Source organism: Myodes glareolus, chromosome 15 (assembly GCF_982192425.1).
Source record: "Myodes glareolus chromosome 15, mMyoGla1.1, whole genome shotgun sequence".
In the NCBI taxonomy this organism is placed as follows: domain Eukaryota; kingdom Metazoa; phylum Chordata; class Mammalia; order Rodentia; family Cricetidae; genus Myodes; species Myodes glareolus.
Window position 1 is genome coordinate 3595823 of NC_142040.1, and position 24439 is coordinate 3620261.

Genomic DNA, 24439 nt, shown 5'->3' on the forward strand with positions numbered 1-24439 from the left:
CTGCAGGGCTCAAAAGTGATAGAATGTCCCACACTGATGCTGCTTTATCAGGATCACTGGCCGCAATTCCACAGCTCACGCCAGCCCATTGCGAATTCTTTGTGTCAAAGTATGACTAGATGTGGAAAACCAAACTGGAAGCCGGCAACCTTATATAAAGGTTTTCTTGTCTAGTGAGATTTTTTTTTCTTATTCCCCCACCAAAGTAGATGACTCCTTTGTATGTGGGTTGTAAAACACAGAACAGGTTCCAGTACCCTGACTAGGCTGGCTTGGTCCTTGACCAGGCAGGAGAAGGAATTCCTTCTCTTTCTAAATACATTCCCAACATAATAGATGAGGAAGTCAATTGAAATCCCTTTTCATATTCATCAAAGAAGCTGGACAGTGTGGAGTGTCGCAGTGCACCTCATTGAAATTAACACGTGGTTTAATTCTTCTCTTCAGTTATGGTCTCAATGATTTGGGGGAAAATCCCAAGACTTATAACAAATGACTAATAATTATTCCTTAACAAAAGTTCATTAAAAAGAAATTAATCCCATGAAAAATTAACCTCGGGATAATTTTAGCTTAGGAACTACCTTGGAGTCACAGAAGCTTGCAGTGGACAAGATGGTATTTAGTATCTTCGCAGATCTGAAGTGTTATTTACAATGAAGTTCATGATCCCTATCATACACATGATGAGAAGGCACTGCCAATATCCTCTATTCTATTTACTCTGCTCTTCTAGAGAATAAAATGTAATTCTATTTTATGACATTAATCATAGCATGGCTTGCTACAACTGGATGTTTATCTGATAAGATGGAAAAGAGGTTCTTCTCATATGTTATTCTTAAAAATTGCTCATGATTTGCACTTTGCTGCTCCTTTTTAATTGGGGAAATATTCGTTCAAATAAACTCTGTGTCATGTATAATGATGCCTATTTTTACAGACTGATGAATTTTCTAACTTTAAGTAGTCCCCTCCCACAACAATTTCTATGCCTTTTCTTTCTGCCAGCTTCCAAAGGCAAAGCTAGGCGAGAGGCAATGGATTCTGAGTAGCATGATATTTAAGCCAACATGATTGCATTTGAAAATACAAGCACTTTAAAATAAATTAGAGGGACTAATTGCTGGCTCTCCACTTCCTCCCAGGCTTTAGAATAGGCTTGTAATATTTTTTCTAATTGAAAATTCAAGACATTCCTCATGGATGTCTTTGGCCTTCAGCTGGAAATTATTTTTCAGTTTTTAATTTTGGATTTGACCCATGGAAACTCTCATTTTAAACATGTGCCACCTGACAGTTGACTGTCATTACAAACACAACAGAAAAATTGTGCTTAGAGTAGGAAATAGTCATATTTCTCAACTAAATAAGAATACAGCCTTATTCATAATGATAATAACTAATAAGAATACAGCCTTATTCATAATGATAATAACTACAAGACAGCCCTGCATTCTCTCAAGCATAATACGATTAGGCCAGAGATGTAGGCCAGGTAATTTTTATAATGTCAGATCAGTTTGCATAATGCATAAGGCTAAATAAATGACAGGTGTGTCTGGTCAGTAACGCTCATTGATCACTTCAGGTCTTGAATCTGTTTCTCATATTAAATACTCCTAGGTAGAAGGTAAAAACATAGGGGAACCAATGTTTCAGATTTGCACACAGCTCCATTCTTATGTAACATTGTGATTTTTACCTTTGGATATGAAGAGAGAAATGAGGCAGCAAGAGTGTTCCAGCAATAGTCCCAGAGGACCCTTGGCTTATTCACTCGTTCTGTGAAAATTAGCAAATTTTCAGCCTCAGATCCCAGGAACCTAGGTGTGGAAATGTGTCTTGTGGCCTGGTTTCTGATGACAGCAGCCTGTGCTTCTGTTCCCAATGTCAACACATTGTAAATAATCTGATGGCTTCACTCCTTTGCTTACTGCTTCTCCTACCTTTGGGGAGGAGTCCTCATTGTAATGGAGGGAACCATTGTCTCCTCAGTGAGACTCCCTGGGCTGGGAGTTTGAGTTGTGGTCAGGCAAAAACATCACTGAACTATGTAAGCTTTTGTGGGAGGGTCTTGCAGGTAGAGAGAAGACGATTATACTAAGGTGCAAGCTTGATTTCGATTTCTTACCATAAATATATTTGTAGGTGATATGGGCTGAACAACAGTATCATAAAGAGAGAAGCAAGCGTTCAGTTCAAAAAGACTCAGCATTGAATCTCTTCAATGATCCAATGTGGAATCAACAGTGGTACCTGGTAAGTACTGTCAGGACTGTCTAAGATCTAGGATCTTATACTTTTACATCATCTACATGGTGGATCTGTCTGTGTTTTTAACTGTACTACTCAGGGTTTCTAAAAGAACAGAACCTACAGAATAAATCTATCTATCTATCTATCTATCTATCTATCTATCTATCTATCTATCTATGTATCTATCTATCTATCTATCTATCTATCTATCATCTATCTTTATGTCTATATATAGACTTACAGAAAGGGATTTATTGGAATGGCTTATGAGCTATGGTCCAGATAGTTAAAAAATATCTGTTTTTAAGGTCCAAGGATTCAGTAGTTGTTCAGTCCATGAAGTTGGACTGAACGTGCCAGGGAAGGAATGGGCTTGCTAGTAAGAGCAAGCAGGCAAAGGGACAGCCAGCTTCCTTCTTTCATTCTTCCGTGTCCTTTATATAGGGTGACAGCAGAAGATGTGATCCAGATTAAAGGTGGATCTTCCCACCCTAAAAGATCTGGATTAAAAGTGGGTCTTTCCAGTTTAAATGACTTAATTAAGCAACAGTCAGTCACAAGTGTACCCAGCCACTTGGGTTTTGATTAATTTCAAATATAGTCAATTGACAGCGAAGAATAGCCATCACAGTATTCAATACAGAATTTGGGAGAAGGTTATGCCTCTAGAAAGCAGGACTGATACGTTGACCTTTTGTTTTGTTGAATGAGTGTCTAAAACAAATCTATCTGTTAGTGCTTCTTGACTTTGTGTCTTCTTAAGTGTAACTGGTATAAATGCAGAAGAACCAGGTACTTGCAGGAAAGAATTTCCAAAAGACCTGGAGTGATAAAATCACTGTGGTAGAATTTACTCTTAAGAATGCTCTTAGTCAACACAATATGCAGTCCAAATGGACAGTTCTGAGACACACTTCACACAAGAATCTCTGAATAAGGCAAAATTTTACAAATACCTAGTCTTTCAAATTATTGTTCCTTTAAGATGTTTACCAAGCCTTGATATGTGGACATGGATTCAAGGTATTCTGTTTGTTGTGGTGTCAAGCCTCTTGTAGGCTGCTATAGTAGGTTCTATACTAGGCTGCTAACAGAAGAGATTTGTTGCTGGAAATAGAATAAAGATAATTTTCACAACCATAGACTGAGGTTTTTGTTCATATATTAGATAGGGAAGGCCATTAGTTCCTCATGTGATTCTTTTAAATTAAGCAATACTTACTGATTCCAGCAGAAGACACTTGTCCACTAACACTTAGTGTATATTGACTATTTTAAAGAAATCAAAGTTCTATTCTAAGTGTTTGATATCACTAACTCATTTTCTCTCACAACTACCTTATGTTGTAAAGATGAAATTACTAATTACAACCATTTCACTGATGAAGAAACAGACATCGCCAAGTTGAATAATTTATTTAAATTGTGTGGCCACTGGTAGCCAGGCCAAAATCCATGGTCCCAGAGGACATATTCGTTCTTTTTTTAAAAAATGCTTTTCTCATATATTACATCCCTACCATAGTTTCCATTCCCTCCTCTCTTCCCAGCCCTTCCCTGCCACTTCCCCTCTTCTCCAGATCCATTCCTCTGTTTCCCTTCAGAAAAGGGCAGGCCAGAAGCTATATTCCTTTTAAAATTAATTAACTAACTAATTATTTAATCTTTATATCAAGACCATAGTTCCCCTTCCTCCTCTCCTCTCAGTCCCTTCCCCTACCTCCCCCTGCTACCCCCACCTTCCATCCAATCCTCCTCAGTTTCTATTCAGAAAAGGGCAGGCTTCCCATAGATTTCAACAAAACATGGCATATCAAGCTGCAGCAAGAATAAACACATATTCTCATATGAAGGCTGGACAATGTAACCCAGGATGAGAAATAGGTTCCCCAAAGCCAGCAAAAGAGTCCCAGAGGGCCTCTGCCCCCATTGTTACAAGGGTCTTTCCACAAGAAGGCCAAGCCATATAACTGTAACTGACATGCAGAAGGCCTAGGTCAGTCCCAGACAGGCTCCCTGGTTGTGAATTCTGTCTCTGTGAGTTACTACGAGCCCAGGATAGTTGATTCTGTGGGTTATCTTGTGATATCCTTGATCCCTCTGACTCCTACAATCCTTTTTAACCCACCCCTTGCAGTATTCCCTGAGCTCAGCCTAATGTTTGGCTGTGGGTCTCTGTATCTGTTTGCACCAGTTGCTGGATGAAGCCTCTCTTATGACAACTGAGCTAGGCACCAAAGCATGAATATAGCAGAATATCGTTAAGTATCATTACATTGTCTTATTGATTGATTGATTGATTGATTGATTGATTTACTTATGCCATGTTTGGTTTTATCTTAGGTCTCCAGGCAACTCAGTCTCTAGATCCAGCAGTGTCAAGGGTGGGCTCACTCTCATAACATGGGTCTCAGACTGGACCAGTCATTGGTTTGCCACTCCTACAATTTCTGGACCACCTTTACCCTAGCATATCTTCTAGGCAGGACAAATTGTAAATCAAAGGTTACGTGGCTGAGTTGGTGTCCCATTCCCTCTACTGGAAGTCTTGAGAGGCTATATTTTTAGCAACTATACACTTTAATTTCTCTTGCAACTCACATGGGGCCTTCTTCTCTACCACTGGCTAGTCAAAAGGTTAGATATTTCTAACTCTTGTGATTCAACCTCAGAATCACCTAGTGACCCTTCCTCACTACTACATATTTGTAGGGAGCATCCATGGGTAGCACTGATACAAGGGGACAGCCCATCCATGGACTGTTGTTGTGGTTACTTACACACTGCTTGCTGGCTCTATCACAAGGTACCTGGCACTCACTGAAGTTGCACATGCTTAGAAACGTGTTTATATAGGTTCTGCCTTGTTTCCTAGCTCTTCTATACAGTCATATACTCTGTAAATATCAGGGAAATTACCTGAAAGGAAAGTAGTCCCTAAATTACATATACAAAGAAAATGGCTACTAAATAGTGATTTCAAGTGAGACTACTGTGTCATAGGCATTCCAGATGCTTAGTTTTCTCTTAGGAGAATATTGTGACCACAACCATACATGATGTGGCAAGGAAGGCTCAGGACTTTGGAGAGAAGGAAACATATATCATAGAATAAAACTTCAGCATGAGGAAAGCTTGAGCTTGTTAATGTAACTGGGGAAAAAAGCAGAATATGTGTAGTTAGGAGGTCAAAGATAATTCATCTCTTATGTTTTTTTTTAAATTAGGACAATTGGAAGAGCAGCATAAATGAGTTATTTGACTTGTACTCTCAACTTTGTGTTTTCATTTTACCCTATTGCCTTCTCTTTATTACCCAAAGATAAGAAAAAATGGCCTTAAGTTCCTGATTAAGTAAGAAAAATCATAGTTTTACCAATGTTTCTTTGTTTTTCTTCACTAGCAAGACACCAGGATGACTGCAGCTCTGCCCAAACTGGATCTCCACGTGATACCCGTTTGGCAAAAGGGCATTACAGGCAAAGGAGTTGTTATTACTGTACTGGATGATGGCTTGGAGTGGAATCACACAGACATATATGCTAATTATGTGAGTCTGAGCTGTCCTAAAGTTTATCACTGAGGGGGTCATCTGTCCAGACATGAAGGTCTTTTCTTCCCTTGGAGAGAGGTGGGCTGCCTGGGTGTAAGCCTCTGGGCCCTGCTTTCTGCCTTTACCAGGAGGCATAAGAAGAGTCCAGTGAAGTGAAAAACAACTCCTAACACCTTGTGTTAGGAAGAGAGATGAGGGTGCTCACATCAATGGAACTGTGGAAACAGTGGAAAGCCTTCAGATCAGGAGCCATTTAGAGCAGTAAAGCTATCAGCGGTAAAGTGTGCTGCCTGATATCATTTTATTGTGATTTTCCAAACGTCTTGTGGGTTAGAATCCCTTCTTACATGAATGTAATTCCCACTATGCAAAAGCAATGTGAGTGCCAAAATAAATATATGAAGTCAAGAAGGGAAGAGTTTACTACAAGTGGGAAGTTAATGATGTTTCTAATAAAACATGGACTCCAATTATTGACCTATTGCCTTTAGAACAGGGTGGTGAATATCTCACCTATCAAATTATGCTTTGTCATTCGCTTGTCCTTTTCACTCATCCCAAACTCCCCAGCCATAATTCAAAACTAAACAGCAAAGGAAAGGACTGTAGAGAAGAGACCTAAAAAGTAGACCAGAGTAGAAATCATGAATTTTTAAAAGACAGAGAAATAGTAATAGTGGTAATGGATCTAAGTCAGATGCATGCCTAAAAGCAACAGTAAGATTGGAATGGAAAACACACAAGTTAAACTTGTTTGAGTTTCAAGTAAATTTTCAGTAATTAAATTTAATGATTTCTTACTGTGCATAATAAGGCTGAAGGAAAACATTATAGAAGTCAGCCCACCCCACAGCCATCTTTTTGCACCTTGCTTATGAAGGGATGCAAGTTGCCACATCAATAATTATCTCTGTGGTCTTAATAAGTCACCCAACTTCTCTGGGCCTCATTGTTTCTGAAAAATGAGACAGCTGACCCCATGGATTGCTGGTTTGTACAGCTTTCTGAGCATCTGTGGAATATGAGTTTGGTACATTCACTGAGTGTTGGGTACCTTGCTCATCACTGTTGCCCGTTTGTGGGTTTAATACATGATAAGTCAGGCTAGAAGCTCTGAAATTCATTCTTTGGAGCTATTTGCCAGGATAGAAGAAGCTCAAGAAATGCTGCCTTTTTATGACACTATTTTGTTATTTCCATTGTCTCTTTAGGATCCAGAGGCAAGCTATGATTTTAATGATAATGATCATGATCCATTTCCCCGATACGATCCCACAAATGAAAACAAGTGAGTAAATGTGCATTTTGGAGGAATAAAGTATATACACTGCTTTTTTCTTGTTAGGGATACTTATGCTATAGATTTAGACCTATTTCAAGTCTTAGTAAATGGTGCTACATACTCTCTGTACCATATTTCATTGCTTTTAAAACAGAAACAAAAACCTGTTTTCATATTCCTTTTAGTTTATAGAAGCATATTTAGTTAAGTTTTTTATTTTACAAAACTGTCATTTTTATATCATGAAATTACTCCTCAAGTACAAGTGAATATTTCTTAATTTACAAAGAATTTTAGGAATGTTATGAATGTAAACTGTGTGCCTCCCTTCATGCTTGATATTAATTATGAAAAAGAAACATAAATAAATATACGCAGATAAATACCAACACTGAACAGCTTTCCATGCTAGTAACTATCATGCTCTAATCTAGTTCCGTCAGGAAGTCATAGTCAGGTAGCAGACAAAGGAACTCAGGTGAGGTATTCCTTTCCACCCCAGCCTTACATTCTGTGAGAGCTCATTCTTGCTTTATCCTTATCTAGGAAACCTAGACTCTCTCCCACCTCAACTCCACTCACTCCAAACAGCTCTATGCATCCTCAATATTTGTACTTGGATACATAATTCCTTCTCTAGGCAGACATCAATTTCGAGCAGTAAACCACATCCATGCCCACTCCCTAAGGACCACCCTGATGGGGGAGGCTGCTGGTTTGTTCCTGACTGCCCAGACTATGAGATAATAACTCAGGCATATTAATTAAATCACTGCTTGGCCTATTAGCTCAGGCTTCTTATTGGCTAATTTTTACATCTTAATTTAACCCATTTTTATTAATCTGTGTATCACCACGTGGCTGTGGTTTACTGGCAAGGTTTCAACTGGCAGCTCGCATCTTGCCCCACTGGTGGCTACATGGCATCCCGCTGACTCCTCCTTCTTTCTCCCAGCATTTAGTTCAGTCTTCCACGCCTAGCCTATTCTACCCTATCACAGGCCAAAATAACTTCTTTATTCATCAACCAATAAAAGCAATACATATAAAGAAGAACTTTCCACCTTACCACCCCTCTCCAAGAAGGAGCACTTAACACATACTAGCAACTTCACTCACCCCTGAGCTGAGCCCCTTCCACATGTACACCTGCCTTCTACTCTCATACCTTCTCTTCAGGTAGAGATCCCAGATGTGTATGGCCAACTCCATCAGCACCTACTACCTGAGAGAAAGACCTGAGGATTTCCTCCAGATCCCTAAAGACTGATTGAAAATTCTATAAATTTGTTTCTAGGCTACTGAGCCCTGACTGCTTCTGCCAGCCCACCTCCAGAAGAATAATACACACCAAAAAGAAAGACTGAACATATAGGTTTTACCTCAAATTCCAGTGCTTGTTTCTTCCTGAAGAAAAGGGAAGGGGTTTGAGTAAAGGAGTTAACCACAAATGTAGAACATTACAATAGCAGTACAGGGGAAAGCAGTGGTGTCTCCTGGGAAGAAAGTGGGAACATCTTGAGTGAGAATGACAGCTGAGCTCATGGACAAGATTTTAGAAATGTATCTCAGTTGGGACAATCAGAAACAATAGGAATACAAGTTCGTTTTAGAACACTAGGCTAATGCCATGTGGTATTTGCCCAGCTGGAAGTTTTAGCTTTGCCAATTACTAGCATGTAGTTGGAGTAACTCATGGGGAAATAACTCACTTCTCAAATGGGCAGTAAATACTTGAGAATAGTCATGACCTTATTTGAATTGTATAAAAATGCTTTCATTGCACCTCTGGTTAAGACTAAGAACAATCTTCCTGTGGCCAAATGATGAGTCTGGGGAGACTTAGTGAGAGAGCAGGCAGTGTACCTCCATCCTGTGTAGAGTTTTGGGTCTGGTTATATGGCGCAATAGAGGTGATAACTTGTGTAGTGGTACTCTGTTGTTTCTCTGATCATGAGAAAGAAACAGACCTTTTATGAGTCATTATATGCATTACTGTAACAAATAAAGTTAAATCAACTTGAAAAGGGGAAAGGTTTCTCTTGGTTTACAGTTTTAGAGGGTTCAGTCCATATTCAGTTGTCTCTGCTGCTCTTTGGACTTGTGGTGGAATAAGTTGTTCACCTCACAGCAGCAGGAAGCAACCAGAGAAGAAGAGCCCTGCACCTCACAATCAACTTTTTAGGATATGTTCCTGATTATATAAATTTTATCTATTATTTGTTCCAGTACCTTCCAGTAGGGCTAAGGTAGAGAACAAGCCCTCGGCACATGGGCATTTGGAAAACATTCCACATAAAAATGTAGCCAAACTTCTTTCTTTTTTGTTATCCTCATAGTGAGTTTCAAAGTCCCATATAGTGTTGTTTATGCTTATCCTGAAAACCCTGTGTTTCCAGAGCATTGCCCACCATGGGCCTTCCACATAGTGTAAAGTTAACATACCATCTGTACAACAATTAGTCTCAGATCTTCTACTTCTAGTTGACTCAACAAAGTCAAGTGATTTTATGTTTAAATATCAACATCTTTTGAAAATTAATGTTTTTAATAACTGTTTTATTATGGAGACTATGAAGATATGTATATATTTATATGCATATTTATAGAATAGGCATTAATACATAGAAATGTAAATAATTATTTACTGGCATGATTTTAATGATAAGGACGATGGTAGTGGTATTGACAGTGATGGTGGTTTCTCACTTAGAAAATGAGGTGAACTGCATTTCATTAAAAATCAGTATTGCAAGAATAGCATCATTTGATATGAGCAGAAGGAGAAACATATTTTGGGTTATTTCAGCCAATTCAGAATCTGTACTTGAAAATAAGATAGGAATATTTCTCAGAGCACTCTTGACTATCACCCAGAATGATAGTATTCCTATCACTTTTCAAAAGCTACAATCCAAAAGTAGTTACTTCTCACACATTGTCAGACATAACATTTCTTAGGTTCAAGAAATAAGTGGCCCTGTACAGCACTGGGTTCCAAATTCCATGAGTAGTCTTTAATCCATCCCTTTCACTGCTTAATTACTACTAGAGCCACATATGAATGCCCTCTGCCAATCAGAAGAAGAATCACCAAACAATAAATCATAAAATTTTAGGTAACTCTTACTGTTAAGCTGGCATGAACCTGTATTGAGTATTTCAACCCCAGTTATCAGATACATTTCCAGTTAAATAATGTCAAAAGGATGTTATAAGCAAAATAATAGTCATTACCTTTTGAAAAATTTTTAATCAATTTTTAAAATGCCAGTTACTATCACTGTTCTAAGTTAGTAGAAATTGATTGTTTGTTTGGATAATCAACCACATTTTGTTTAGATTTAAGGCCTATTCTATAAAACGGAACTTATAACTGACTTTGCTAATGGGAGTCTAAGACAAGATAGGTTATGGGCCTAAGAGAAAGCCCAATACTAAAGCAGCATGACAAGACAAGGACTCCTAATGACATATTACTATACCCATAATAAGTACATTACTCAACCCTTATCGAGAACCTTCATCTTGTAGTGAATGGGTGCTAATATTGCACTAGTATATATATTGTAAGCAGATTGCTGTTGTAGGTCACAGTGGTTGTAGTGATGAGCTTTTCTCCCCAGTAGTGTGCAGAGTGTCTATTAACACCATGAATACTAGTCAGTAAAGAAGTGAATGTTCTAGGTGGGCACCAGCTTAATTTCTCTGTGTCTGATGATATAAGTGAGCAGTGTCTTTAGCCTTTATTGGGCCTTGACATCATTGCTGTGAAAAGCAACCAATAAAAATGACTAACATTCAAAAAATATTCAACATCCTTAACCATCTGGAAAATGTCAGTTAAACTACTTTGATATTTCATCTTACCTTCAGTCAGAATGGCTTTCCCCATGGTTTCTCAAAAAAGATCTCTTATTGTAGAAGTTTCCCTAATCATATACTATATGAAAGAAATGTAAATGGAGTCATCATATATTGGGGGATAGTACTCAACTAGACATCATATGCCATCAAGTAAAATCTTCAGTGACAGGCATAGGTTGCATCCTGTTGAATCATTGTCCAAAGAATTCCAGGATCGGCTACTGTGAGGTATCTTTATGTGTTCTGATTTATTCTCTAGAAAGTTTCAGGACAGCTTCAGTCACTAACTCAAAGATAAAATGCAAAATGGAAATTTCATAATCACCAGCAGGTGACCTAGCTTCAGAAGTTGCAAAATGTGTTCCCACAACATCAGCCACTGTTAAAATTGCTTTCCCATTTAGCTTCATTCTCCACAGGGTCCTGAGTGGCAGCAAATGTATTTCATTTACCTGCTAGTTCACCCTCAAGGTTTATAAGGAAGGGTAGTATTTTCTTCTCCTAAATCAGCTTCAGTGCTTCAAAGCTGCCTGGGAGAGGTAGCCATTATTTCAGAAAGAATCCCACAGAATCATTGACAGCCTACTTAACTAAGTGAGAACATACTAGCTTATAAACTGAACAAAAGAAAAACAAACCACCACCACCAACCACAACAACAACAAAAAATCCTAAAGCAGACATTCCTTATAACAGGCAAGTCCTATTATAAACAACAACAATAATAATAATAACTGACATTTCTCTGACCTAGAATTCCTGTCCACTATTAGCATAAGGGGGCAGGAATACCATTTGTCAAAGAGACCAGGAAATCATATTTGGAACTTCTGAGAAAATAATAAGCAGAACTCTCTTTGTTGGCCCAGTAACTTCAGGAATTTTGCATCATGTGTTGGGATGAATTACTATAGCCTGTGCAGTACTTTCTAGAAGTAGCTGACTATTGCTGCTGCTAAAAGGTAACCCTTCACTGTTCATCTATGTCAGCATATCTGTCAGTGGCTACTGTAAGTCACTAGCAAATAAACCCCAGAAATGGATTCATCTCAGCATTCTTGTTGGTTATAGGCCTTCCGGAGTCAGGCTGACAAAAGAAAGCCCAATTATTTTCTCCAGAATTTTGTAACTGATGCTTCAGTAGTAGAAGTCAGTATGCTCTAGGGATTGGTATATTTCACTAAATAGTGTGTATCACCAATTACTCTCTTTGGAAAACCAGCCTTGCTCAGGTCTCAAGCAGGTTAGAAGAAGGTCTCATTTCTCGGTCAGCAGTGTCTCCAGAAAAATCACACACACACACACACATACTGCTTGTTAACAAGATCTTTGGGTATCATAGTGTGATGCATGATCAGAGGCACAGAGAAGGGCTAACAAAAGGACCCTAGTCTGTCCTACTTTACAAGGACTGATTGAGAACTACTTTATCCAAGACCATTCCTAGGATAGAAAGTGACAAACCATTTCCCAGCAGGATGTAAGGAGCAGAAGATGTGCTGGTGGCACTGTCCCTGGGTGTTGGCTTACTCACAGCAGTGTCAGAAGCTACACTGACCAGGTTCTTAACTGACTCTCAACGCTCTGCACACAGCTCACGTGATCTTCACGACAGTCCTTTGAGGATAAGTTACTGAGCCAAAATCACTCCATTGGTTAGGGGCAGAAGTCAGACTCTGAGCTCACATGTGTTGTCCCCACTACCTATGTCCTTCGTCTTGACAAACTTTATTTAATAACTTCTATAGGGAGAACACAAGGAAGAACGCTGATAAAAAGTACATCTAAATACCGTGAAGTCATGTGAAAAACACAATTGTTATCTTTATTACTGTTTTTATAAGTTTTACTCCTTTAATCTTCAGACATGGAACTAGATGTGCAGGAGAAATTGCCATGCAAGCAAACAATCACAAGTGTGGAGTTGGAGTTGCATACAATTCCAAAGTCGGAGGTAAGGTTGCCCTTTTCCTGTAATTTGTCGCTAATTCGAGGCATGTCTTCCCTGCTACAAAATGAGGGGGAGAAAACTTTCTCCAACCCAAGGGCAAAATGAGTTCTTAACAAAGTTGATTGCAGGACTAGAGGGTGACTTGCAAGAAAATAGTGGCTCTGAATTCTTAGGATATATAAATATTTGCAGGAAAAATAATGGGTATGTTTCACAGCTCTCAAGTGAAATCTAATCTCTATATTCTGTTTTAGGAGGATAACTATTTAATTCTTGCTAAGAAAGTAGAAGGAATAGGTAAATTTAGGCAGATTTTCCCTGATTCTCAATTCTTTGCTAATTAGTAAAGGATGTGTGGTTTTGGGGTTTTTTTTTGTTGTTGTTGTTGTTGTTGCTTTTAATTTTCTTTCAAGACAGGGTTTCTCTATATAATACTCCTGACTGTGTTGGAACTCACTCTTTAAACCAAGCTGGCCTTGAACTCACAGAAATCCACCTTCCTCTACCTCCCCAGTGCTGGGATTAAAGGTATGTGCCTCAATTCCAGGCTCAAAGACTAGTTTTTCAATGAGATTTTAAAAATATGGTTTTTTCTTATATGTAGTAGCCAGTGCTACCTATTGATGCCAAGCAAAGACAACGCACTACTTGCCTTATTCAGTGTAGGGCAGTAAGGACAGTTGAGGTCACTGAGGCCATTCATATAAATTAGAAGTAACAAACAAGGGGCTAATTGTAACAAGCAGAGGTTGCCACCTCTGGTCTCAAAGTAGTAAGGGGAAAGAGAGGTCAGAGAAAAGTAGAGAGAGAAAAGCATAGCCATAGAGAATGCCTAGGTAGGAGCTCTGTCTTCACATGTGTAAAAGAAGCCACTGCTAAGGGGCAGGCTACAGATGAACAAGACTTTACTCACCTTCCATGAACACCCTCCTGTGGGTGACTGCTTGGAGACAAGAGAGCACACTGGTAGAATCCATGTTTCAATGGAGAACAATGAAGAACAGATCTGTCAGGGTATAGGGAGGAAATAAAAACTGTTTCCTTTACTTCCTATCTCGGGCTTTCACAGTTATCTAGTAAATTTTGACCTTAATTTTATTTTCAAAACATAACCACAAAGTGATCATTTGCAGAGCATGTCATTATAATAAAGTTACATTAGGATCTACATGGTTATACTTTGAATTTGGTTATAGATTTCTTTTTAGAAACCAAATTTATATACATTGTAACATGGATATGTCTGCATCTCTCACCAATCTAGAACACACACACATCACTCCTGATTCTTTTCATGGTACCATCTTCAAAACGCGGTTCTAATTTAAAGAAAATGAAGGCAGGCACAGATCATGTGATCAACTGAAAAAAGAATTCAGTTTTTAAGTATCTGTAAACCAAACAGTCATAGTTTATGAAGAAATTATGTGATCCTTCATGTTTTGGAGAAGAATTGTGTCAGGTTCTTCAGGTAACTAATAGCAGCCAGTGGCGGCATTGAGCCAAAACAAAAAACTTCTGATCTTAAATCTACTGTGCTTTTTCTTCACTTCTGCCTTTGATGGTTGAGTCCCAATCTGAACAACAATTTACTGTACTAGGCATCTACTGTATATCCGTCAAATATCACACAGTACGTTCTAGAACGTGTTCCCTGTAGAAGACTATGTAAATTTTGGTGCCATATTTTTGAAATTTGAATTCAGGCTTACTGCTTTCAAGCTGTGTGGTCTTAAAGAATCCACTGTGCCTCTCAGGCTTCAGTCTGCCCACCTATAAAATACAAGAACTACAGCACCCGTCTGAAATGGCAGTGGTAAAGAGACAAGTTCTGTATGCACTGTGTGTGGAATAATGACTGCATATAACTAGAGTGTTCTGTTATCATAGCCTGCATTTTAGAGTTGATGAAAGTGAACATAGGGAGGTGGAATAGCTTCCTCAATCCATACAGCTATGAAAAATTAGAGCTAAAATAATTTTTTCAAACACATTTAAAGCATCTTGTTGCTGTTTTCAGACAGGGTCTGTAGCCTAGGCTGGTTTTGAGCTCACTGTGCAGCCAAGGATGATCTTGTTTTATGGATCCTTCTGCCTCTACCATCCAACTGCTGGGAACTGCAGGTGCTACCATGCTTAGAAAAGCAATTCTTGGAAAACTGCAGGACATTCACTGATCATGAGAATTATGTATTATCCCCCCTCTGATCCATAGTAAATAATAGTGTGCAGCACACTGAATTATTAGGCCAAAGCCAGGAAAAATCAGGTAACTGTCTATCCTGTTCAATTTCCTTTTTCCTTTTTGTCTCTTGAATTCATGAGTCTAATGGGTGACAGGGTGTTGGAATGCACAGAGAGCTCTCTCCTGATGAAAAGCAGTCTCCTTTAGGAGTAAAATCTGTGGCAATGACTTCATCCTTTAGACTTTTTAGAAGAAAAGACAACATGTTCTTTAAAGAATATTTCTCAACAAGTATATAGAAGAATGACCTCTGAGTTACTTTTAATCTGTGCTAAGAAACAAAGTTCCTCCCTGGTGTTAGTTTCTTATTGTATATGGATCCTCTGTGTCTCTCTCTCAGGGCTTTTGAATGACAGTTTGAGCCATAGTCACATGACAGTTAGGAGCAGGTGTGTTGAGGGAGGGACGTTTGGTTTATTTTTCCTTCTGAGAGCTCTCTGTCATCTTTTACTTTGTTCCTATGCAAGAGAAAGAGGAGACATTTTTAATGACTAGTAGGGATGGTATTTCCTCTTGTACAAGGATGCCACTTCCTTTGATCTCAGTATTAGGGTCAATAATTTGAATCATCAACAATAGCAACAAATTGCAGCTACTTTACAGTACATACTGTGGACTCTAAAGTCCTCTCACAGAGGCATGGGCTGTGTCTTCGGTGCTCTTAGGAACAAAGCCATGGCAAACATCCAGGGACTGCCTTGCTTTTTGTTCTTGTCTTATTTGTGCTTGTTTTAGTTTGCTTCAGAAAGTCATTTAAGAACATGATTATTAGTGTTTTATTTTTCTGTTTGGATACACTGGTATTCCTGCTACATTCTCATTGTGTTGCTTCTTTGTTTTGCTCAGGCATAAGAATGCTGGATGGCATTGTAACTGATGCCATTGAAGCCAGTTCAATTGGATTCAACCCTGACCATGTGGATATTTACAGTGCAAGCTGGGGCCCTAATGATGATGGAAAAACTGTGGAGGGGCCTGGGAGACTAGCTCAGAAGGCATTTGAGTATGGTGTCAAACAGGTGAGATGCTTGATACAGACTACAAGGAGACTATTAGGAGAGGAGAACACTTAGGTTATTACAGAAAATACAGAGAGCTTTGTAGAAAACACCTTCATGAGTACAATTGCACTTAAATAACTAAATTACTCTTCAGGCAATGGGTGTTCAAGATTAAGGGCCATATTTGGGTCCTACATGGCACAGAGATTCATAATGTTTAGAATATTTACGTTAAAAATATTTTTAGGGGGTTAGGTAGTTAGCTCAGATGAAAAAGTAGCAGTTGTAACACATGAAAACTTGATTTGGAGCCCCAGCTTCTGAGTTATAAGCCACAAAGGACAGTGCATATTTGCTCTCCCAGTGCTGAGGCAGCAGAAACAGGCAAAGATCCCTGAAGTTCACTGCCTGGCCAACCTTTGACCTTAAACAAAACTTGCCTTAAACAAACAAGATGGATTATTTTTTTAAAAAGTTAGGTAGATAATATCTCAAGAATGACAATCAAGGCTGAGGTCTGGTCTCCATGAATGCACATGTACAGCCACACACACACACGTATCTGAACACGTACATACATACATGACCTCCATACACATGCACACGTGTTAGTCATCTCTAACCTAGACTTCTCCATGCTGTGAGAACGTATGGTTGAATGCAGCGACACCTGTTGTTTACACTGCACCTGCCCTTGGAATCCTCTCACCTGTCCGATGCTGCTCTTTCACTGGAGTTTACTGCGTTATTGGACAGATTCTAAGACCTTGAACCAAGCAGGATGAGACAAAAGTAGATGCTTTGGAGAGCACCAATCAAAAAATCACAGAAAAGTGGCCTTGACGAGTTTCATTCAATCCAGAGTCTTTTAATGCAGCTGCAAGGCAGATCTGAATAATGCCTGATTTTGTCATTCTATCGGTCAGACGATTCAAGCAGAAATAAAGGAAGTTCAAAGATTCAAGGAGAGTGACATAGCCAAGAAAAGAGTGAAGAGATTTATAGTTCTTGTGCTAAAGGTCAGATTAATAAAGAAGAAAGAAAGAGCCTTGCTGGACCCCACTGCCGAGAGGACCGTGAAAACTAGAGACTGGCCAGGACACTCTGGTCCTGGTCTCTAATATACAGCCTGACATTGACACTTGAGACCCTGAAATTCAAGAATTGTCTCTGAGAATATTCTACATATATTTTCTGGTAGTTTTGTAGTCTTTTCAGTAACCACAATAGATGATGATCGTTTATTTTATATTTTTCTTTTCTTTTAGGGGAGACAAGGGAAGGGCTCCATCTTTGTTTGGGCCTCTGGGAATGGGGGTCGTCAGGGCGATAACTGTGACTGTGATGGCTACACAGACAGCATCTACACCATCTCTATCAGCAGCGCCTCCCAGCAAGGCCTGTCACCCTGGTACGCAGAGAAGTGCTCCTCCACACTGGCTACCTCCTACAGCAGCGGTGATTACACAGACCAGCGAATAGTAGGTTTCAGATTACTTTTGTTTCTGTGTCTCTGCTAGGTAGAGGATCAAGGCAGGCATTCAGAACAATCCTCTTCCCTGACCTTTGGTGAAACTGATTTGCTTCAGCTTGATGTCTCTGTTGGGGAGACTTGGGCTTAATCACTCGAAAGATTGACATATATTGAGAAGTTTCTCTCCAGGGATAACAGCACTTCTGCCAAGATGATCTTCCCTGTCATTTTTTTTTTTTAACTCAGCTCAGAGAAGCCGCAAAACCTGTCATTACATACAGCAGACACTCCAAAGGCCTTTTCTGAGTGTCTGATGCATCTCTGGAAACAGCCTAGAAGGAGATTTCAGGGTCATAGGGCTTCATCATCCTGTGCTTTGTGATCCTTTAATAACAGGGATACAGTCGGACTTGACTGTTAGCAAATGATAAAAGTATAGACTGTACACTGGTGATATCGCTTAAGAAAAGATGACCTACATGAAAAATAACAGTCTCAATTTCGCCTGGGGTGAACTCCTCAGCCTTCAGGGAAGCAGCACAGGGAGTTAGAGGCTTCAATCTCCTCCAGCCCACGCAAGCCTGTGCCTTCACTTCCATGAGTCATGAACAATTATTGGATTTCCCTTCAAGGGCATAATGATGAAGAACTGTTTGGTGGCATTGAGAACAGAGATGGGCACTTTAAATTTAAACTTTTAAAGCCTCAAATTTAACTCTGGACATAGAATCCTCTCAATAAAACATGTAGATCCCTGCCTCAATAAATTAGCAGGCTGTGACCTAGTTAATATTTACCAGGTTCTGGGAACTGGTTGCCAGAAATCCCATTAGATTATGATAGTATTATACATTCTGTCTCTTAAGGGAAACAAAGTAAGGGTTCCATCTTTGTCTACTCTTCTGGGAATGAGGGTCCTGGATTATATGTACAATTCCCACTAACAGCCCTAAAAAGATCATCAGCACTAATGTCTGGTTTGCACATGATGAATGAGTGTTTTATTTTTCCTTTTCTGTACCTACTTTAGGCAACAAAGCTGTTTAGTCTCCACTGAAAGGTGTTGGCCTCCCTCTCATGCCATATGTTCAGTTACTTGAATAATAGACTGTGATATTCTACTCAAAGGTTCTTTATGGTAGGCAGACTTTATAGATTTAGAAAGGAACATATCAGACATCTGTCCATGGGTTTCAGAGACCCTAGCTGTTGCTATTTCTGCAGCATCCAGAGTTGGCTTCTGTTAAAAGTTGAAATGTTAAAATTGCCTGTTAAGCATTTTAGAATTGCTACTGTATAGACTTCCCCTCACCAGAAACCCAGTGCACTAAAGCAGGGAAGAGATTTCCACCTTGATGGAGATTTGTCCTTAGGTAAACCAGTTCTGGCAGAGACAGATGGTGGGTTCTATTTGAGACAGTGGCAATAATGTTGTTTCTTACGTAATCCTTTTCCTCCACATAGTCATCTCTGGGGGCTTATTTGCGTCAACAGGTATAAAGGACATCTTGACTTCCGCAGCTCTCTGAGAAGCAGAGCCACCATAACGTGAGAAATTCAAGGATGCTAAGTAGGAAGCCAAAGGAGGTGCTAATAGAACAAATTATTTTTTTACACCTCCCTCCCACACACTGAAATCTCTAGCTAACACAAAGACACTGAAGCCTGGGTGGGTGTCTGCTTAGTAATCCCTTGGCTCCACTGCTTTTTCAGCCAGCAGATTGACTGGAAGGCTTTTTGGTATTTCTGATTTATATCAGTAACCTCTTTATTATCCTAAAGTTAGCCTGTACAGTTTCTTACATACAATAATACTGTTTTCAAATACTTTCACAAAGCAGGCTCTCACTTATGTCTTGGTCTGAGTCTGGAAATATACATTCCATTCTGCTAATGAGAAGACCATATAATGAGACCGTGGTTCACATCTAATACACAGTAGTTTTATAATCTGAACCAGAACCAGATGTGGATTATTTTTAAATCTGACCTTATAAAGGCAGAAGACATGAACTCGGCTTTCCAATCAAATTTAAAGTTAATGCAAAATCTATTCTAAGGAAGTTTTGTTCAAAGAACTTTGATCAAGATGTCATTATATTCTTGTGTGACAGAGGTAGATAGATGTCAATCTGAAGGCCAGAGGAAATGTTGTTTGAGTTATAATTTCTAAATATGCCAGACCATGCACAATGGACCTGATGATTAATGGGCTGGGATGATTCATAGTGATTTAGAAACATTTCCTTTTTTATAGACACATTTCATTTAGGAATCTCAGAAGAGAAAATATTCATAGTGGGAGTACTTCATTCTCAGAAAAGGCAACTCACTGCCAGAATTAAAGACAAGTTGCGTATAAAGGCAAGTGAACTAAAATATCAGCAGATGGCAAATATCCGGTTGTTGGTACTTCAAAGGACGAAGTGGAGAATGGAATCTTGGACTTCTTGGTCCCCGCAGATGCAGACTCCGGTAGCGTTGCTCCTCCTGTGCTCCTCACGTTTCTGCCTCTCCTCTTTCAGACCAGTGCAGACCTGCATGACGAGTGCACAGAAACCCACACAGGCACCTCAGCCTCGGCACCTCTGGCTGCTGGCATCTTCGCGCTGGCCTTGGAAGTAAAGTAAGGCTCACAAATCTGGTCAGCTTGACTGTTTTCTGAATATGTGGTTATAGGAGAAATTTTGGACAACTGCAAAAACAGGAACAACAACAACAAAATCCAGATAAATCTTGCCACTTTGAAATTTTCATTGTTGATATCTCAGTATAGATTTAAATATATATTTATTTCCTATTTTAAATTATTTTCTAATATTTAAAAATCTATAATATATTAAAGATATTGATTCACATCTCAGTCAGTGTTCCTTAGCTTTCTAAATTTATGTTTTCTCCTAGTCCTCCTCCTGGGCAATAAGCCTGTCATATCAGGCAGAATTCTGTTTAAATCATTTCCCGGGAGTGATGCTGAGATCAAGTATGCTTTCTTCAGATTATAAAGCCTTCATGCTGGAACTCATATAACTGATAAGACATGGTAATTAACAACAGGACTCTATCTTTTCATACTACTACAAACTATAAATACAAATTCTGATAAAACCATTCAATCGTGTTTCTATAAATACTGGCATTTCTGTTATGTTCCCTAAGGCAAGCACAAAGAACTGGGACTTCTGAGCCAAAGAAAAGGTGTGCTTTAATGATTTGGAATCATATGGACAAGTTGTTGCCTTGAAAGACCACATCATGCTGTTGTCGCCCAGGAGGAGTGTTTGAAACTCCAGTTTCTAAAGTCCCACCAGTGCTCACCTTAAAGTGCGCGCTGTGTAGAGGAAAGACTGTCCTGTTTAATACTTGAGTCAATATTGATGACGTTCAGAATTTTTACCTTTTGCCCTGTGTTACAGCTTCTTTATGGGCCTGGCTTGTTTTATGACCTAGGCTCCAAAGATCCATTAATAATTTATCAGTTTGGCATTTACTTTCTGTTTACTCAAAGGTAATGTAGTGTAATGAAGCTAATAAGTAAGCAGCTATGTTTGCAGATCTATTTCTCTAGAGTTTCTTTCTTTAAAACATCTCATAAACCAAAATTACACTCAAATTATTTGTGTTTATTGTATCTCCTTTACCACGCCTAACTTCTAAATCCCTCAGGCCTTTATTTTAGTATATGATGTTAAAAAATGGATTTAGTAACATTTTTGCTTAATAAGAGTTGTTCAACATTCTGACATGTAAAACAGAGGGGAAATACAGAGCATATTTACCCATACATTCGTCCACAGCTTATTTTCCTTGTTCCTGCTTTTTGATGCTTGGGGACACGAGGTTAACCTAGCTGGAAGAGGTGGCCACCTCCCACATATTTGCAGACTAGACTCGCAGGAACAGACATGCTGCCTTCCAAAGCACCCAGAAGAGTTCTGAGCAGCTGAGTCTTTGTTCAAAGGAGTCTGGTGAAGCCCTGGGACCCCTGGGGCTCCCTGAAGAGATGAGGGTGGAATTTCTGGGTATCAGCAATGAGACCAGGCATGACCCCTGTCCAGGCTCCTATCTAGTGTCTACCTATTGGGAAGAACTGGAGAGATGTTTGATTAAGTTGAGCTTTTTCCCTTCTTTATTCACTGTCTAGCAGATGCATGCAAACACAGTACACCAGTCCAAGGCCATTTTGGTTTGCAGTGTTTTTATAACATAAAAACCTTATAGTGTTAATTTTTATGTAAGAACTAGATGTTTACTTTTATTTATATGTATGCATGTTTGTGCACTACATTCCTGCAATGCCTCTGCAGGTTAAAACAGGGCATCATATCCCCTGGAACTGGAGTTACAGGTAATTGGAGTTGCCTATAACCTGTTCTGTGCTGGGAATCAACTCAGGTCCTCTGCAAGAACAGCAAATGCTCAAAACCCATAGAGCCATCTCTCCAGCTGCAGACCTGAGATTTTAAAATTTCTGAACCCTGATACCTACATGGGAGGAAAATTGTCTAAAAATTATCTAGCCTAATTAATCTTATTTACCGTTAGTGAGCTTTGCCTAAAGGAAGGGCATCATTGCTGTAAAATGAATGCCTAGTTACCAAGTAGTCTGCCAATTTCTTTGCTCCATAAATGCAGAATTATTTGAGAAGGTATGTATAGAGTTTTCTGAGCACTGGCTTGTGGGTTCTAGAAGATCAACATCATTTTCATGATTAAACATTAGTAGTTTGTGATCATCCAGGGGCAGAAAATATGATGTTACTTTCCCTAATTTTGACCTAGTTATCAGTACAATGGACTTATCTGTCTAAGCATTTGTATCTATCCTGCTAAAGTATACAACAATCGTTGAGATATTTTTTCTCAATTGCATGAGCTCTATTCAATGGCCTATTCAAGACTAAATATATCAGAAAAATCTGAATACTAGAATTTCTAGATAGAAGCCTAAGCTATGTCCATAGTCACTCTAGACTGAATCATTCAAATACTCATCACCACCTAAGAAACAGCCAGAGAGAATGAATGACTTTTGATTAAATTTGTCAAGAATGGCATTCAGTGCTTATCATGTTCTTATTGTGGGCCAGACACTGTGCTAAACTTTCACATACAATGTTAATCCTAATCCTTATGTTTATAATATAGAAACTACTAGTCACATTTTATAAGTGAAGAGATTGAGACTTAGAGGGGTTGAAATATGTGATTAATATCTCACAAAAAAGAAAATAGGTAAACTCAGACCTGTCTGCCCTGAAATGGTACCACCCTATGCTGTTCCCGACAGTTCTGACAGGGAGAAGAGTGTTGAGTGGAATCCAATCATCCTACCAAACAAAGGAGGCTGATGTGAAGAACATGTAGTTTCCATAAAAGGCTGAAGTCTCAGATGCCTTACTGTACTTATGAAAAAGAGCTAGGAGACTGGAAAAGAAAGGGAAGGAGAAAGAATCATTTCAGGCTGAAATAATCTATAAAAGCAAGATTTTCCTACTTGAGTACAGAATCCCTCAGGGCAAGTTATTTTCCATGCTCTTTCCCAATTGCCAAGGACCCAGATTCTGAAGAGTACATTCTAGAAGCTCTGTGTTAACTAGGCATCCAAGGCATTTTAATTCTAGGAGTACTTCAATCAAGCTTTGGGAATTAATTACTCTACTCTTAAGAACTGTCTTCTACGACTTCATTCAGTTGTGATTATGGGGCTGTCCAGTAGGGTACCAAATAGGCAAATTCAGGAGAAAGAAATTCTGTGCATAAATGCCTATGGTACCATGATTAGTATGTATTAAGCGTATCTAAGAAAGCTTGCAGATAGATAATCTTCTTAGTCTTCAGAAGTAAATTAGAAAAATCAGAATACTTTTAATAGGGAAAAAATTCTCAAGTGAATCATTGGATCCTACCACACCTTTGCACATAGTCAATAAAAAGATGAACCTCTGACTTTATTAAAGTCGAGAGAAACAGAAATAAACCATCAATATTGCTCAAAGCCTTCATGGGACAAACCCCCAGAACATTTGTAGAATTCTCTTTGAAAGTTCAAGTTAGAAACTCGTCAATATCTGAATTCAGATAGGGCATTGGCTAACTGATACATTATTGGCTTTGGGGGAAATGATAGCAAATTGAGCCAGATTTTCATGATTCTGCAGCCTCATGATAAAATAGAACCTTTGCAAAATATGCATTATTTATTAAATAAAGCTTTATTTGACAAGAGGGGAGCAATGGAGTTTATAAAAGCAAGAAAAGCTTAAAGTCTTGAAATAGTCCAATGACTAACAGCAATAAGCTTCTAAATTAAATCAGCATTAAACGTAGCCTACTTCTTATTCATCAACATTGCCTACATATACTGTTTTATTATTTTTGATTATAATTATATGGTTTTATCCTTTCCTTTTCTCCTTCCAAACTCTTCTATATAACCTCATTATTCTTTAAAATTCATGACCTCTTATTTTATTAATTATTGTTACATATGTATATATGTGGGACCCGAATCTGTGCCACCCTCCCGGCATGGTTCCGGCGCTTTTGTGCCAGCCACGAGCTTGGGGCAAAGGCCTGGGGATTGAAATAAAGACACACACACACAAAGAAACCAGGGTCATTCGTCAAGAGATAGCCGAATGCCACTTTATTTAGCTTTCTGCAAAGTTAATATACCTTTGCCCCAGAAGAGAAAATCCCCTCCCAGCCAGGCGGGAAAGCACAGGGCAAAGAGCCTGGCACTGTGTGGGAATTCCTACCCAGGCAGGGGGTCGGGGGCAAGGAGAGAGCTACAGACAGTGGAGA

General features: G+C 39.0%; 1 protein-coding gene across 1 annotated transcript in view; it reads left to right on the top strand.

The window, feature by feature from the left end:
* Window positions 1-24439, top strand: part of Pcsk1 (proprotein convertase subtilisin/kexin type 1) — a 39931-nt gene that overhangs the window by 4476 nt on the left and 11016 nt on the right. The window contains exons 3-9 of the mRNA XM_048424610.3: window positions 2152-2262; window positions 5663-5809; window positions 7024-7100; window positions 12827-12915; window positions 16004-16176; window positions 17427-17639; window positions 20158-20258. Coding sequence (XP_048280567.3) covers window positions 2152-2262; window positions 5663-5809; window positions 7024-7100; window positions 12827-12915; window positions 16004-16176; window positions 17427-17639; window positions 20158-20258 — 911 coding nt within the window. The remainder of the gene's footprint in view (window positions 1-2151; window positions 2263-5662; window positions 5810-7023; window positions 7101-12826; window positions 12916-16003; window positions 16177-17426; window positions 17640-20157; window positions 20259-24439) is intronic.